The 17,475-nt window shown below is 47.6% G+C and overlaps 1 protein-coding gene across 2 annotated transcripts in view; it reads left to right on the forward strand.

Annotated features, from left to right (window-relative positions):
- Positions 1–92: 92 nt before the first annotated feature.
- The window catches only part of LOC102966146 (zinc finger protein 814-like), a 29,450-nt gene continuing 12,067 nt past the window's right edge, over positions 93–17,475 (forward strand). Inside the window, exons 1-3 of one of the 2 annotated variants that reach the window (XM_042969819.1) lie at positions 93–696; positions 3,130–3,256; positions 7,242–11,135. In XM_042969819.1, coding sequence (XP_042825753.1) covers positions 574–696; positions 3,130–3,256; positions 7,242–9,820 — 2,829 coding nt within the window. In that variant the 5' untranslated portion in view covers positions 93–573 and the 3' untranslated portion in view covers positions 9,821–11,135. Of the gene's footprint in view, positions 697–3,129; positions 3,257–7,241; positions 11,136–17,475 lie in introns of those variants that run through there. The other variant, XM_042969820.1, reaches the window with a different exon arrangement.

Below are 17,475 nucleotides of genomic sequence, written 5' to 3' on the forward strand. Positions count from 1 at the left end.
ATAACGGGGACTTTTGTATTGTTCCCGACCAATTCCAAAACTGACTCTAACGCTTCAGGCTGCAAGCATTTGAAGAGCAACATCTTTCCAGCAGTGCACGGCCTCCTTTGATTTCTTAAGTGCTGGACACATTTGAATGATGTGTCATTTACCTCAGGAAGAGGAAGTGGGAGCAACTAAACTACTAGTTTTAGGCTTTGGACTTTAAAAACCAACAAAGCCGCTCCCTCTGGTAGAAGCAGCACTTTGCAGGAACTCTGCGGGACAGCTGGCCGAACTCTGGAAGTCCCTGGGGCCGAACCCCCTTCGGTGGCCGCTGTAACTCTGAGATCTATGGTACCCGGAAAAGCGTGGGGATACAGGACGCAGGCAGCAGCCAATGACGGAGCAGGACGAGGCATTTGTGGGCATGCGTGGCGCGTGGGGGTGGGATTTCCGGCCTCTTCATGGTGGACGACTTTTGGCGTCAGGCTTGTTTACCCTCGGAGGTTAGAGAGTGCAGAATCCGGGTCGAGGTGACAAACGGACAAAGCAGGAGAGGAGGCGACGTCCCTGTCGCGGACACTGCGGTTCATGGCTCCACGACGACGCGCCCGGTCTGCCCCGCGCCGGGGCCGGGACAGGGACTGCAGGCCTCATATCCCGATCCGCCCACAGAGTCCGTTGGCTACGGCCGCGCCCAGGGACCCGGCTGAGGTAAACGCGCGGCCCCCGGGCCCACCCGCCCCGCCCCTGACCCTCCAGGCCCGAGCGCGGGGCGCCTGCTCGCGTCCCTGCGACCCAGGGCCCGGTGTCCGGGCCGGGGAGGCGCTCGCGGGCGGGGTCCCCGCGTCTGAGCGCCGGCGTGACGGGGTGCGGGAGCGGGCTGCAGGGGAGGGGCCGGCTGGTGCAGGGCTGCAGGGGGCCTGCGCCACCAGCGGGGCACGGCAGGTCTCGGTTCTTTCAGCGAACGCCAGGTGCAGCGGCGCCCGTGAGGCCTCCCACCTGGCTGCCTGACCAGTCCATCCGTGCTGGCGGTGTGCCAGGCGGTGTAACCCGGGTGTAAATAGATAGGCCCAGTCTGGCTGCGGAGAGGACAGATTGCAGGGGTGGGGGGCAGAGGGGGCAGGGAGCGCAGGAGGGGGTGCCTGCGCGAGTGTATGTCATCGTTGACGGGCCAGAAGGGTCACCGTGGATGTCAGAGAAGCGGTTGAATTTTGGCCCCGGGTTTGAGAAGGGCCAAGGCAAATTTGGGGTGTTGCAGGTGACAGGAGAAAGGGAGGGGTCCCGGAATGCCTGGGGGCTTTGGTCCTTTGAAGTACAATCTGCCAGTTATTTGACGGGCAAAACTAGTTTCTTTGAGAACGAAAGAGCACCGCAGTCTGGAACAAGCAAGCTGAGGCTCAACAGTAGGCCGGTCCGGAGGACACGAGAGAGGTAGGCTTTTTGAAAGGGGAAGGGGCTAAGTTGGGAAGGCTGTTAACATCTTCAAGTCCCTGAGAGTAAACTGGGAATTGAGAGTATAGTGGCTTCGCATTGGCTGAGCTGTGGGTGGGTGGTCCCGAAAGCCTGTCTTTTCCCGTCTGGGCTAGTAGAGGAGGCAGTTTCCCAGTCCAAGTTCGAGTGTGTCGTCCTGTCGGGTCTGCACTGATCATGGCGGTAGTGCGTGAGAGCTCCCCCAGCTGCGGCCTCCCGACTCCCTTTGAGTGAGGTTTCCCGTTATTACTTTTCAGCGGTCCTAGCAGCAGAAGGGCTGGACGCTCCCATCAGCTGGACGGAAGGTGGCAGTAGGTCGATTGTCCTTGGAGATCTCCCAAGTTGCTTGGACGTCGTTAAGTCTTAGATGTTCAGAGAGGCGTGAGTGACGTCATCCAGTGGGCGGCGGGACAGGAAAACCCGGGAAACCGGGGCAGGTTTCAGGATGGAAACTTTGAAAAGTGAGGGCAGTTGTGTGGCCCCGGCGGAGGTTTGGATCACATTGAGGAGGGGGTGCAGAGTAGGGGGGCAGTGCTATTAGTAGGTCAGAGGGCCTTAGTGAGGTGTGCTGAAGAGTGGTTCCCTGGCTCAGCGCCTGGTTGGGGCTGCTGGGCAGCGCGGGCACAGGCGAAGGAGAGAGAAAGATGTGGCAGATGGATGGGTGGGCAAGACTCCCATGGCATGATGGGACAAGAGGTGGCTGAGGACACCTAGGAGTAATTGCGGCAAGGTGACAGGGAGTCTGGGGCTGCCCTTTATTCAGTGGTGTAGGGCTTCACCAGAGCTTTGTGGTGCGCTTTTCTGGTGTCCGGGCCGTTTCACAGTCTTGCTGATGGATAAGGTGTGGGGCCAGTGTGGTCACTTGTGAGTCTCTGTGCCTGGCAGGGAGCCCTTTAGGGCTGGGCTTTTCACAAAGGTTCAGTGCAGAGTGGAGGGTTGTGACTGTTGGAGGGACAGCATGGGCAGCACAGAAGTATTAGAGGGACTGGGAGTGTCTGAAACGGCTACGTGGCTGTGGGTGTGTGTCCCTGAAGCCAGGATCCCCGGCAGGCGAGGGGGACTTCTCAGCCGCATTTGAGGCTTTCCCTCTGGTGGGATCCACGAGAGTGCTGGGGTCGTAGTGGACCCTGTTTGAATTTGTCACACATCGTTCGGGTGTCATGTGACAGGCACCAGTGTGAGTCAAGGGGGCATCCTTTGGTGTGGGGCAGGAAGCTGTGGGGGCGCAACTGTGGGGTGTGAAGGTGTGAGGGAGATGCAGACTACAGGGTCATGTTCACTTGGAGAGGGAGTGTGAGTGTGAGCTTAGGGTCTCAGGGCCCTGGGATTGGAGACTGACTGGTCGAGGCGGGTCCATAATTGTCTGTGTTTGAGGGCACATTCGGGGAGACTCCACGGGAATTTCCAGGCAGAAAGGATGGCGCTTGGGGGGCCAAACCCAGATTGGCCCCCGCAGATTGCATCTCTGCACCCCCTGCCTGTTATTGCTGAGGACCGAACACAGTGATTGGTGGGATGGTGAGGAGACGGTGGCATTAATGACACCAGGACCTGGTCTTTATTCTGAGGTAGGAGCTGGGGTGGCTGGGGAGAATGGGGTGTATGTGTCAGGGTTTAGATTGTGGGTTCTCCGAGAGAGAATGTTCATGGTGCCATCTGTCCGTTTCATGACAGGGTGGTGTGACCTTTGAGGACATTGCCATCTACTTCTCCTGGAAGGAATGGAGACTTCTTGATGAGGCTCAGAGACGGCTGTACTATGACGTGATGCTGGAGAACTTTACACTTGTATCCTCCCTGGGTAAGGCCCTCACCCTCCCCAGTGACCTGGACTGGGCTCTGTATTCCCGCTTTAGCCCCCAACTGCCCATTCCCTAGGGGATGCTTTGTCCCTCTTGGGTGTGGACTGTGGGCCCTGCTTGTTCCCCCAGCTTCCTTGGTGGTTGCATTTGTTGCTAAGGCTGGGATGTTGATGTGCCCTTTTATCTCCCCTGCTGTTCCAGTGCTCTCTGTGCCGAACCCTCATAGGGTAAAAGAGTAGTCAGTCAGTGACGCTAATGGATTGTGCCTTCCTTACCCTCTGACCCACCGGGTCACTGTGTTGAGATCCATGCCTTTTCTATGGCCCTTGTTTTGATACCTTCTTTTGGCTGACATTTCCTTGCCTGCCTCTGCCGGAAATTGCAAGGATTGACTGGGTCGTACTTATGAGGACTATGGGCTACTTCTCAAGACTGTCTTGTATGGTTCTTTTGGTGGTGTTTACATCTCTTCTTCTACCTGCCCCCATCCCTTCCGTTTTGTTGAGGTATGAGCTGACCAGGAAGATTCCATTTTGAAAGTGTATTACATGAGGATTTGATCTGCTTATACATTAGGAAACTAGTTCCAAATAGAAGGTAGTCAACACACCGATTAGTTGACATAATTACCTTTTGTGGTTAGTGAGAAGCTTAATATCTACTCCCTTAGCAAATTCCAAGCGTACAGTACAGTATTCACAAGTGTAGTCAACATGCTGTTAGGTCCTTAGAACTTAGTTAGCTTTGAAGAAATTTTTTTAGTGTTTTTTATTTATTTTGAGAGACAGAGAACATGTGAGCAGGGGAGGGCCAGACTGAGGGAGGAAGACAAAATCTCAACTAGGCTTCATGCTTAGCATTGAGCCACGGTGAGATCATGATCTGAGCCGAAATCAAGACGGGGATGTTTATCAGACTGTGCCACCCAGGCGCCCAGAACTTACTCATCTTATAAAGGGAAATGTGTTCCCCTGACCAGGATCTCTCCATTTCCCCCATTCCTTAGCTTTTAGCTTTCTACCTTCTGGTGGTGTGTGATTTTTTTTTTTAATTTTTTATTTATTTATTTTGAGAGAGAGAGAACGAGCAGGGAATGGGCGAAGAAAGAGGGAGACAGGATCCCAAGTGGGCTCTGCTGACAGCAGGGAGCCTGATGCGGGGCTGTGCTCACGAACCCTGATATCTAGACTTGAGCCAAAGTCAGATGCTTAACCAACTGAGCCACCTAGGCGCCCCTGATTTTTCTTTTTTTAAAAATATCTATAAGTGATATCATACAGGATTTGTTTTTTGCTGTATGGCTTATTTGATTAGCATAATGTATTCCAGGTTCATCCATGTTGTGGCAAGTGGCAGTGTTGCCTTCTTTTTTTTATGACCTATTATTTACGTATGTGTGTGTACTAAATGTTCTTTGTCACTGTATTCGTTTATTTTTAAAATACAATTTACTTATGTATTTTAGTTTTTTAAAAGTATGCTCCGTGCCCAAAGTGGAGCTTGAACTCTGAAACCTGAAATTAAGAGTCCTGTACCCCACCACTGAGCCTGCCAGGTGCCACTTCTTTGTCACTTTAACACTCACCACACTTGGGGGCGCATGGGTGATTCCTTCAGTTAAGCCTCCAACTTCAGCTCACATCATGATCATTCGGTCAGTGAGTTCAAGCCCCTGATCAGGTTCTGTGCTGACACCTTAGAGCCTGGAGCCTGCTTCAGATTCTGTGTCTCCCTCCGTCTCTCTGCCCCTCCCCAACTCACATTCTCTCTGTCTCATGAATAAATAAACCTTAAAGAAAACAGCACTCACCACACTTCATGGTGTTTCCATATATTGGCTATTGTGAATAATACTGCGGGGGATGTGCAAGTGCAGGTCATCTGTGGAGTTTCTGATTTTGTTTCCCTGCGATACATACCTAGGAATGGCAACGGTGGCCCATATGGTAGTTCTATTTTTAATTTTCTTGTGGGTCTTCCCTAATATTTTCCATAACTTGCCTATTTATATTCCCAGCAACAATGTTCAAGGGGTTTTTTTTCCTCCACATCCTCACCAACATGCCACCTCTTGACTTTTTTTTTCTTTTACTGTTTATTTATTTCTGAGAGACACAGAGACAGAATGCAAGTGGGTTGGGGCAGAGAGAGAGGGAGGCACAGAATTAGAAGCAGGCTTGAGGCTCTGAGCTGTCAGCACAGAGCCTGGCGTGGGGCTCGAACTCACGAGCTGTGAGATCATGACCTGAGCCGAAGTCAGACGCCCAACCTACTGAGCCACCCAGGTGCCCCTCTTGTGTATTTCTTTGGCTCTGCTGCAACTTTTGAATTTTGTACAGTGGTACTTGTTTTTGCTTTTTGTCTATGCTTTTGATGTCACATTCAAAAACTCACTGACAGGAGTTAAGTAGGATTTTCCATACGTTTTTCCTAGGAGTTTTAGGTTTTGATGTCCCGTGTTTAAGTCTTTATTCAATTTAGAGTTCATTTCCACAAGTGCTGGAAGATGGGGGTCCGGTTTCATTGTTTTGTCATTTGGATATTCAGATTCCCGAGAGGAGAGTATTCTTTCCCCAGTGTATTCTTGGCATAATTGTCAAGGATTAATGGATTGTAGATGTGTGGGTTTCCTTCCGGGCTCTTTATTCCGTTGCACTGGTCTGTTTTTATGCTTTAGTGCTGTTTTATGTTTTAGTAGCGTATTGTTTTGATTACTACAGCTTCGTAATAGAGTTTGAAATCACAAATGTCTGCCTTCAGCTTGGAACTTCTTTCTCAAGAGTGCTTTGGCCTTGAGGATTTGGATAACTCGGTGTGAGTGTCCCCTGGAGCAGGCAGCTGGCGTCTCCTGCGCAGGGACTGCAGTAGCATCTGCCCTGTGGCTGATAGAGATGCCCCAGCTCGTTTCCTACCCATCTCCTCGTGTCGCTGATAATAGTCTCCAGCCATCCTTTCTTCGTGCTTCTGCTCTCTTTTATGCTGCACAGTATAGTAGTCCGTCTTAATTGGGCCCTTGAGCCCTGTGAGTCTAAAGTCATTCATAGACAGCTGTTGAATTGATTTTTGTTGGTGTGAAAGACGGCATCTCCTGTTCTACAGTCCTGCCAACATCAGTCACATAGGATTCTTTTCTGAGTCTGTTGTGTGCAGGGCAGCTCTGGAATACCCCTGGCCATCTACTTTTTTTCCTACATTATTTCTACCCTCCCTGTGCCCTGTAGTTGCTCACTTAGCGCTTACAGGAAAAGAGTGTTCTGTGTAGCATAGGACGGACATGATGCAGACATGACCATGTGGCTTCACAGGGGGACCATTTCCGGTGAATGGCAGCCGGGGAAGGTGTGCTATCAGGACTGTGTTCAGCTCACACTAGGCAGCTTTGTTTGTTCAACCAGACTTTGGTGCCATTGTCAAAGGCCACACCTCGTTCCTGTCTTTCCTTCTTCACTATTGAGAGTTTGTGTACTTGTGTGTTCTACTCCTTTGGTAGTCCTGTGACTTCCAGCGCAGGGGTAATTGCTGTTTCTCGGGCCTCCGCATCCCACCCATTTCTCTCGCTGGACTTTCTGTTTACCGTAATATTCACCCCTGAACATTTTGCCATGAGATGTTCAGTGTCCTTAAACTGACCGTGAATAGCAGCAAATGTCTTGTGAATGGATTTTCTCACACTCTTCTGTTCAGCGAAACATCAGCAGCCAGAAAGGTCCTACACAAAGCTGTGGGAAGAGATGTAAGGTTTAGATTCCGGCTCTGTTCCTTGTGTCACATCCTAAATTTGTATCCTTCTAGTGAGCGGTCCACAATGCTTTGACTTTAGGGGCCCAGTAACGCAGAGCAGGCACTCCTTCACCTGAATTCCAACTCCACTGTCTGGAACAGCATCTACTCAACTCGTGCCTACACGAGACAGGTGCATATGTGTGACGGGCTTACCCCTCACTGTAGTCACCACGTATTTCATGAGAGTTTCTTTGCGTTCAGGTTGCTGCTGTGGAGCAGAAGATGCGGAGGCACCCCTTGAACAGAGCATTTCTGTAGGTGTGTCACAGGCCAGCACGCCCAAGGCAGCTCTGTCTTCCCGGAAGACCCACCCTTGTGACATGTGCGGTCCGGTCTTGAGAGATGTTTTCCGCCTGGGTGAGCACCAGGGAAAACCAAGCAGCAAGAAACTGTTGAGGTGTGGGGCATGTGGAAAACGATTTTACTTCAGCGTAAACTTTCAGCAGCAGCCGGACCAGCATACGGGAGAGAAACCATTCAGAAGTAGTGTGGACACGGCCTCTTTTGTGAAGGAATATGGATTCCGTGATTTAGAAAAGCGCTTTACATGTATAGAGGTTCAGAAGGATTTCATGCCTGGCTCAGGGCATCTGCAGCAAGAGGCCACTCATACTGGAGAAAAGCCAAACACAATCAGCCAGTGCAGGGAAACTTTACAGAGTAGTCATTACACTTGGGGAGAATGCAAGGAAGCCTTTGGTCCCGAGCATACACCTGTTCAGGATCAGGGTATGCAGCCCGGACGACCGTGTTTTGTGTGCAGTGAATGTGGGAAAACATTCAGGTACAAATCTTTATTGACTATCCACCAGAGACTTCATACTGCAGAAGGACATCAGGAGTTTGGCAAAGGTAGAAAATCCATTAGGCAAAGGTCTGTCCTTAGTCAAAATGGAAGGGCTCACACTGGGTCCAGGCAGTACACGTGCAGCAAATGTGGTAAATCCGTAAGCCACAAATCTGTGCTCATTCATCCCCAGAGAGGGCACAGTGGAGAAAATGTTTATGTTTGCAGTGGATGTTCAAAATCTTTTAGCCATAGTTCAGTTTTAATTAGTCACAGGGTTCAACCTAGAAAAAGGCCTTATAAGTGTGGTGACTGTGGAAAATGTTTTACCTCTATGTCTATTCTCAGTTATCATCAGAGAACTCACAGAGGGGAAAAACCTTATCAGTGCATGGAATGTGGGAAGTCTTATATCTCCAGTACTGGCCTCCGTTATCATCGCAGGGTTCACACTAGAGAAAGGCCTTATAAGTGCCATGAATGTGGCAAATCTTTTTTCTCTACTTCTGACCTCCATTATCATCACAGAGGTCACAGTACAGAAAAGCCTTATCAGTGCAATGTATGCGGCAAGTCCTTTCTCCGAAGAAACGTCCTCAATGCACACATAAAGATTCACTCAAGTGAAAGGCCTTATAAGTGTAATGAATGTGGGAAATCTTTTAAGTGTAAGGCGACATTCATTAAACACCAGAGAGTTCACACAGGAGAAAGACCTTATGAATGCAGTGATTGTGGAAAATCATTTAGTACAAGTTCTGTCCTTCGTTCTCACCAGAGAATTCACACTGGGGAAAGGCCTTATGAATGTAGGGAATGTGGGAAATCTTTTACCACTAGTTTTGTCCTCCATAATCACCAGAGAGTTCACACTGGAGAGAGGCCTTATGAATGCAGTGAATGCGGCAAATCTTTTACTGCTAGTTCTGCCCTCCACTATCACCAGAGAGTTCACACTGGAGAGAAGCCTTACGAGTGTAGTGAATGTGGCAAATCTTTTACCACTAGTTCTGCCCTTCAGTGTCATCAGAGAGTTCACACTGGAGAAAGGCCTTATGAGTGCAGTGAATGTGGGAAATCTTTTACCACTAGTTCTGTCCTCCATGAACACCGGAGAGTTCACACTGGAGAAAGGCCTTATGAGTGCAGTAAATGTGGGAAATCATTTACTGCTACTTCTGCCCTCCGTTATCACCAGAGAGTTCACACTACAGAGAGGCCTTACGAGTGCAGTGAATGTGGCAAATCTTTTTTCTCTGGGTCTGATCTCCAGTGTCACCAGAGACTTCACACTGGAGAAAGGCCTTATAAATGCAGCGAATGTGGCAAATCCTTTCTCCGAAGAAATAGCCTCAATGTACACATAAAACTTCACTCAGGTGAAAGGCCTTATAAATGTAATGAATGTGGGAAATCTCTGAACTATAAGTCGACATTCATTCAACACCAGAGAATTCACACGGGAGAAAAGCCTTACCTATGCAATGAATGTGGAATGTCTTTTAGTCATAGTCGTGCCCTACGGATTCATCGTCACTGTCACCTTGAAAGAAGTCCTTATGAGTGTAGTCAGTGTGGGAAATCTTTTACTTCTAATTCTTCCTTCATGTCACACCAGAGAATTCACACTGGAGAAAAGCCTTATGAGTGCAGTGAATGTGGGAAGGCTTTCACTGCTCGTTCTCTCCTCCGTTCTCACCAGATTGTTCATACTGAAGAAAAGCCTTATGAATGCAGTGAATGTGGCAAGTCCTTTCCCCGAAAAACTACGCTCAATGCACACATAAAGGTTCACTCAGCTGAACGGCCTTATAAGTGTAATGAATGTGGGAAATCATTGAAGTATAGATCCACATTCATAAAACACCAGAGAATTCACACAGGAGAAAGGCCTTATGAGTGCAGTGAATGTGGGAAGGCTTTTATCAGTCATCCAGCTCTTATTTATCACCGCAAGAGTGCACACAGGAGAAAGGCCTTAGGAGTGCTCTGAATCTGGAAAATCTTTCAGCTAAATCTCCAGACTTACTCAACATGAGAAACTACACAGTAGAAAATGTCTTTATTGGTGACATGATGACCTGAATGCTCATGTTCACTAAAATTTCTATGTTGAATACCCATTCTGATGGAATAGTATTAACAGGTGATATCTTTGGGAGGTATTTCAGTTGAGAATGGTCAGGAGTGTGGAACACTCATGAGTGGGGTTAATATCATAATATCTCTAAAGCAAGTTTCCTTCCCCTATCAGTCATGTGCGGTCGCTTGAGAAGATGATCTATAAATCAGGAAGCTGGTGCACCAGTCACAGAACCAGGCCATATGCGGAATGCTAGGTCAGATATACAGCCTCCACAACTGGGAAACTTCTTGTTTGTTTACAAGCCCCCTCCTTTGTGATATTTTGTTAGAGCAGCCTGAGCTGAGACAAATGTGAAGAATATGGGTAATCTTTTGACCAAAGACACAGTTTTGAAATCCAAATTCACCTTGGAGCAGGGCCTCATGGGTGAGGTACATGACCATTTCTTTACTCCAGTGATCTGTCTTCATTCCACGCTCAGAGGTCACACTGCAGAAAGAATTTAAAGTAGCAGAGAAGGTGATGTTTCCTTGCTTCGTGTAATCACAGTGGAGGAGAACCGTTTGCGAGGCAGACACCTACCTGAGTTGAACTTTGTTCACCTGAATGTCCAGAGGGGAGTGACTTCCCATAATTTGAAGCTATTTCAGAAAAATACAGAAGCTGCGTTGTGCTTTTGCTGTGTTTGGAGTCATTGCTCAATTGAAATCACTGCCAGTTTCTGTAGCAAAAGTCACTTCACCCCTGCCACTTGCCAGGTTCCCATCATGTGTATCAGCTACCACGCACCGTGCTCAAGCATGCAGACCTCTGCGCTTTGTCATTGGCGACGGACATTGTGGGTAATTGGAACTCCTTGTTCCCTTCTAAGTCAGGACGTGGATGTGACCCAGTGTTGACCCTCCTACCTGAACTGAGTTTGGGGTGTTGTCTTGCAGAGAGGCTGAGTCTCTTAGGAAGTTGTTGGTCTCCTGATGTTTGTGATCAATGTGTGCAGCACCCAAGTCACCACAGGAATTTGGTGCCACGTTTTGCTCTGGTTTATGCATTAATAAATGCCTTTTTTGTTTAGTTACCTTTAACCTTATGTGTTGTATTCACTCAAAGGGGTTGTTTGAGAGCAGAATTGGCGTCTGCCAACATGAAGAAGTGAACAGATTTCATTGCATCCCAAACTTACTGTGTCTTGGATAATTGTAAATAAAAAAATAACTACGACCCATACTGTGCAGCTTGGATGTGAATTCGCATTGTGACCCAACACCTTTGTTGTGGGCTGAATAGTGTACCCCAAATTCCTATGTTTAAGTTGTGACCCCCAGTATGTCAGAATGTGACTGTAGTTAGACATAGCATGTTTCGTGAGAATGAAGTTGAAGTTTAATGAGAATGAGGTTATTAGGATGGAGTGTTAGTACTCTTAGTATGACTGGTGTCCTTAGAAAAAAAGGAGCTGAGAATAGTGGTACGGAAGGATGACCATTTGAAGACCGAGAAATCCCCAACTCCAAGCCAAGGAGAGAGGCCTCAGAAGAAACTGACCCTGCTGATACCTTATGTCTAACTTCTAGACTCCAGATTTGTGTGGAAGTAAATTTCTGTTGTCTAATCACCTCGTGTGTCGGACACCGTTATGGCAGTTCTGGATAATACAGCCCCCTGTGTTGTATATCTGGCTTCTGTGGTGGATGCCGACAATTTTCCTGTGCTCAGAGGTCACCCTGAAGAGGAAGCATCTCCAGTGGCTATGAAACCATCTCCAGTGGTTGTGGAGACAACATGAATATTTTGCTTGTCCACAGCTGATACCACATACTGCCAGGCACTGTTGAGTGGAATATCTACCCCAAATGCTTCAAAGGAGCCATGTGACCTGATGCACACTATTCGTGTGTTACACCACAGGGGCAAGGGAACTGTAATTGGTAATCTAGAAGATAGGGTAATGAGGGAATAGAGGAGACATCAGCCACTTAGTGGAGTGTATCTCTTATAAATATGTATCCACGGGTGTTCTAGTGACCGGGCAGGATCAGTGTGTACAGAAATTCTTCACTATCGACTCATGTGTCCTGTGTCCAAGAGGTCACTGTCATAAAATAATCCAAAGGTGTCTGAACTCTCATATCCTCTCTGGTGTTTATGTCTCAAGACCATCGTGCGAGAGAGGAAGAGGATACAAGACAAGGGTGGTTTCATAGTCCAGAGAGGTAGCTTTTTTGACACGCCTAGCCAGCATTGTTGGTACCAGCTGTGCCTGTGGCAGATGCTTGTTCTGAAACATTCACCTCCCAAGTAGTTTTCCAGGTACTCCCCAGCCTCCTTGGCTGTAAAAACTGGTCGTCCTGGAGTTGGTGGTGCAAGGACCGACTCCTCTTATGGGTGCCAAAGTCACGCTTCTGTCCCTGAGTCCGTAAATAAACCATTTCTCCTCAAGCTGGACTTCTCAACCTTTTCCCTTGCTTAAGGTTTGGAGGTCACTTTGCGTATACGTCCCTTCCAGGCAATGCTACTATTTTCTTCTCTGGAAGTATACCACTATTTACCCATTCATCTGTTTGGACCATTTGGGTTACTTAGAGTTTGGGCGTTTGTAAACAAAGTGCTCTCTAAAAATTTTCATTACCGTTCTCTATGTGGATAGAGGTTTCCTTTCTCTTGTGGTGTGACTCAAAGCGCAATGCCCGTCACAGGTAGGTTAGTGCTAATATTTTTAAGAAACTGCCAAAATGTGATCTAAACTTCAGTTCTGCATTCCCACCAGCATGTATGAGAGTTCCAGTGCCTCCAGTCCCTGCCACTACTCGATAGTGCCAGTCTGTAATGTCAGCCCATTTCATAAGTGTGTAGTGCTGTTGCCATTGCATTTCCTAGGGGTGTTGATTTTGAGTATTTTTTCATGTGTTTATTTACCACCTGTCTATCTCCTTTGGTACAATTTCTGTTCATATCGTTTGCCCATTATCTTTCCGATGAGTTATGGCTATTTCCATTTTCATTTACAAATAAGAAACGCATACAACAATGGTATGTATTCGAATTTTCCTCATTCTTAAATGGTGTGACATTTTGCTGTATGGAGTCATAGTAACAGTGTTAGGCTATTTCTTCACTATTTTCACTCAGCTGCTTTTGTGTCCTGCACACGTGACGGCCCCAAACACCATACACGTGTAAGTTTAGTGTGCATTCTTACCATTATGTCTTCACTTTCTTACATCCAGGCATTCAGAAATACAGAACTGCAGCCCTGCTTTGTAGTGCTTGCCAATTTCCAAAGTGTAAATTCTCCCATCATGAGAGCGGGATATGCTGGGAGAAGGCACCGAAAAATCTCACTTGGGTGTTTGGTGGAAGACTAAACTTTGGCGTGTGCAGGAGACTTTACGTCCCAGGCGGACAAGAGCTGGGGTGGGGGTGGAGGTGGGGGTGCTGTGAGCCAGCTGCAGGTCTGCACAAGCCTCAGGAGAAGATGTTAATCCTGATTGGCCAGAGGGGAGGGACCTCCCTAAACACCCTGATGGGTGAGTGAAAATATGGCTGGCCTCACCTTAGTGGTGACCAGGTTGTGGGGCAAACCCGCTGGGTTCAGATTGCTTCCTCGGATCCCACCCAGTACCTTGGAAGGATTTCTCACCCTCTAGTGATCACCTCCATGTGATGTAACTCTTTCTTTCTGTAATAGTTGAGTGCATTGCCCAAAGATGAATGCCTTTGGTGCATCTCACCCTGAATCTAGGTTGCCTTACCAGCCCTCCCACTCAGGGCAAGACTGCCGGCGGGGGCACTGCGGCCATTTCTGGCTTCCCCCTCTCCAGGAAGGACTGGGAGCCAGTGGGGCAGGCAGAGGAAGACGACTCCCAGAAGGAGAGGTCAGCGGCCTTAGTGTAGGAACCCGCTGAGACCTTTTTTCCTCGGACCCACACGTGATGGTGGTGTCATCTCAGAGCATCAGCCAGGAAGGGGCCTGCAGAGAGAAAACGGTGCTGGGTCGCAGGTCAGGAGTGGCACAGGGACATGGGAGGAAAATGGCACCCCCCGGAGGTGACTTTGGAAGGACCTGCTGGGTTGAGTCCCCGTATGTCCTGTGGAGCTCAAGGTCCCACTGTGGATCCTTAATGCAATGCATTGCCCTGAACCCTGGCCATTCTTGACCCGGGAGGCGCCTGAGGGACACAGCCCAGTCCACAGGTGAGTTCTTGATTCCTTTCCACATGCACAATTGTGACCACTCTGGCAGCTCCTCAGGGTGACGGGGTGTGACATCTGGGCTAAACTCATTGGATTAGGTTGTCCAAGATATGTAAAGGAAAAAACTTCAGGCATAGATTGGTCAACAAATTATGAGTTTGTTGTACTATGAGGTACAGGGATGTAAGAGCACCAAGCCTGGGGGTCCCAAGTGGACTAGGTTTGGCTGCTCAGCGGTGACAAAATCCCAAGGCAGAGGAACCAGTGGGGGTGAATCTCTTTCAGGGAGGCTAACATAGGGAACACAGTGGACTAAATTCTTAAAGACTGATTCCAAAGTGGTGAAAACACTTCTAGGTTTATATAAGAAAAATGTCAGCAAAGGTGGGTGGGTACATGCAGGAAGTCAGTGAGTCAAGTAGATCATTGTCATGGAGTCACTCATGGGTGGGGTCTTGCTGTTCAGGGCACTCTTTATTGCTTGAAGGGGTCGTTTTGGTTCTCATCTGGGAACGCTTGCCATCAGGGTCTTCCTTAGCCAAGAGACAAGCTGGAAGGAACCCAACGAGAAAGTTTGAAGTCAAAATAGAGGCAACTGAGGTCCTCTTTCAGTACTAACAAAAATAGTATGTAGGGGTGCAGCCACCTCAAACCCTATGGCCAATCCAGTCATCTTGAAGGTTTCCCAAGCATCCTTCGTCCCCATGATTTCTCTGCGGATGTTTCTCTGTAGATCAGGCATTCTCTCCTAGAAGAGCAGAGCAGTTCTGCATGCCACAACACAAAGCAGACCCTCTTGCACAACCCCTAGGCACTGGGGAACCAGAACCTGTTGTAAAACCTTTGAGCACTGTGATAACATCCATAGCTAGCACCAGAAGAGTCTGCATGTAGTCAAGAGATGCTCCAGACCGCTATGCTCCCTTTTCTGGTTAACTGCCCTAAACTGCTTTAAAAACCCTTGGCGGGGGGGGGGGGGCAGAGACCTGGGAGTTGGCCTGTGTACAAAAGTCCGCCTTCTCCCCGGGTGGCCAGCCGCCTGAATGAGCTCATGTTCCTTTCCATTGAACTCTTGTCTCTTGAGTATTGGGTTTTCGAGCAATGGGCAGCAGAACTTGAGTTTTGGTAATGTAGGAATGTATTTGAACATAGATACACAAATATGCATCCAAGTGCCAAAGTAGTTGGAAACCAGTACGGTAATAGGATACCAGTACGGTATGCAAATACCGTTTTTCTGTATGAGGGAGAGTGATTGAAGGCTTTTCACTTTGTATGTTCATAAAGGAGTAGTAATCCATTAATAAACAATAGAAAATCAGCTATTGTAGACCTTACTTTTTAGTGAAGGAAACATTTGTGTGCTGATAAATTTTGCAGGCTTGGTTCTCAAATCCTGCAGCCTTAGAGAAGATTCATGTTAAACACAAGCATATTGGGTTTACTGTCTTCAGGAACAAGTAAGTGGAGGGAATACTTAACTCTGTGTCTGTTTCACCCGGAGTCTTCTTAAAACACCGCTCTTTGGTGGCACCTGCATGGCTCAGTTGGTTGAGCGTCTGACTTAGGCTCAAGTCATGATCTCATGGTTTGTGAGTTTGAGGCCTGCATTGGGCTCTCCGCTCTCAGCGCAGAGCCCACTTTGGACCGTCTGCTTCTCCCCCACTCACACTCTCTTTCGCAATAATAAACCACAAAACAAAACAAAACAAAACAAAACAAAACAAAACAAAACAAAAGCACTGCTTCTTGGAATCACCCGGAAAGTGTCTGAGTCAGTCAGTCTAGGGTATAGGCTGAGAATGAGCATTTCTAGTGAGTTGGTAGGTGATGCTAATGGAGAAGGTCAGTGCAGAGATGAAACTGTGAGAAGAAGCATTTAGGGAGGGCCAGGCTCCCTCCCTCCAGGCTGCAGTACCTGCGGACTGTAGCTCTGTAGACTCAGAGGACAGCAGAATACTTTTTCCTCCAAGTATTTATTTAAATTCCAGCTAGTTAAAATACAGTGCAGTATTAGTTTCAGGTGTAGAATTTAGTGATTCATTACTTACAACAACTGGTGCTCATCACGACAAGTGCACCCCTTGATAGCCATCACCTGTTAACACATCCCCCACCCACCCACCTATCCTCAAGTAACCCTGCGTTTGTTCTCTATAGTTAAGAATCTGTTTCTCGGGGAGCCTGGGTGGCTTAGTTGGTTAAGCATCCAGAACTTGATTTCAGCTCATGTTGTGATCTCACAGTTCATGGGTCAATCCCCGGATCAGACTCTTCACTGATACACAGAGCCTGCCTGGGATTCTGTCGCCCTCTCTCTCTGCTCCTCCTCCCCCCTCAAAAAAAAAAAAACAAAAAAACCAAAAAGCAAAAAGCAACCTAACAAGAGTCTATTTCTTGCTTGCCTCTCTCCTCACCGCCCCCCCCACCCCATGTTCATTTGTGTTGTTTCTTAAGTTTCACATATGAGTGAAGTCCTATGGGATTTGTGTTTCTCTGACTGACTCATTGCACTTAGCATCATACTCTCTGGCTCCATCCATGTCGTTGCAAAGGCAAGATTGCATTCTTTTTGGTGGCTGAGTAGTATTCCATTATATATATGTATGTGTATACACACATACATACATATATACATATATGTATATGCATAAACACATATATGTACATATACATATATACACACATATATACACATATATGTATATACACACATACATACACACACATACATACATATATACACTCATACACCTACCACATCTTTATCCATTCATCAGTCGATGGAAATCTGGGCTCTTTCCCTAATTTGGCTATTGTTGATAGTGCTGCTATGAACATCGGGGGTGCGTGTATTCCTTTGTATCAATATTTTTGTATCCTTTGGGTCAGTACCTAGTAGTGCAATTACTGGATTGTAGGATAGTAGCATTTTTCACTTTTTGAGGAACCTCCATACTGTTTTCCGGAGTGGCTGCAGCAGTTTCCATTCCCACCAACATAAGAGGGTTACCCTCTTTCTGCAACCTCACCAGTATCTGTTGTTTCCTGTGATGTTAACTGTAGCCGTTGTGAGTTGTGTGACATGGTATCTCATTGTAGTTTTGATTTGCATTTCCCTGATGATGAGTGATGTTGAGTATCTTTTCATGTGTGTGTTAGCCATGTGTATATCTTCTTTGGAAACATGTCTGTTTGTGTCTTCTGCCCATTTCTTAAGTAAATTATTTGGTTTTTTTTGGGTGTTGAATGTTATAAGTTGTTTATAAATTGTGGATATTAACCCTTTCTCAGATATGTCATTTGAAAATATCTTCTCCCGTTCTGTAGGTTGCTTTTTAGTTTTGTTCGTTGTTTTCTTTGCCATGCAG

This window comes from Panthera tigris, chromosome E2 (assembly GCF_018350195.1).
Source record: "Panthera tigris isolate Pti1 chromosome E2, P.tigris_Pti1_mat1.1, whole genome shotgun sequence".
NCBI lineage: Eukaryota > Metazoa > Chordata > Mammalia > Carnivora > Felidae > Panthera > Panthera tigris.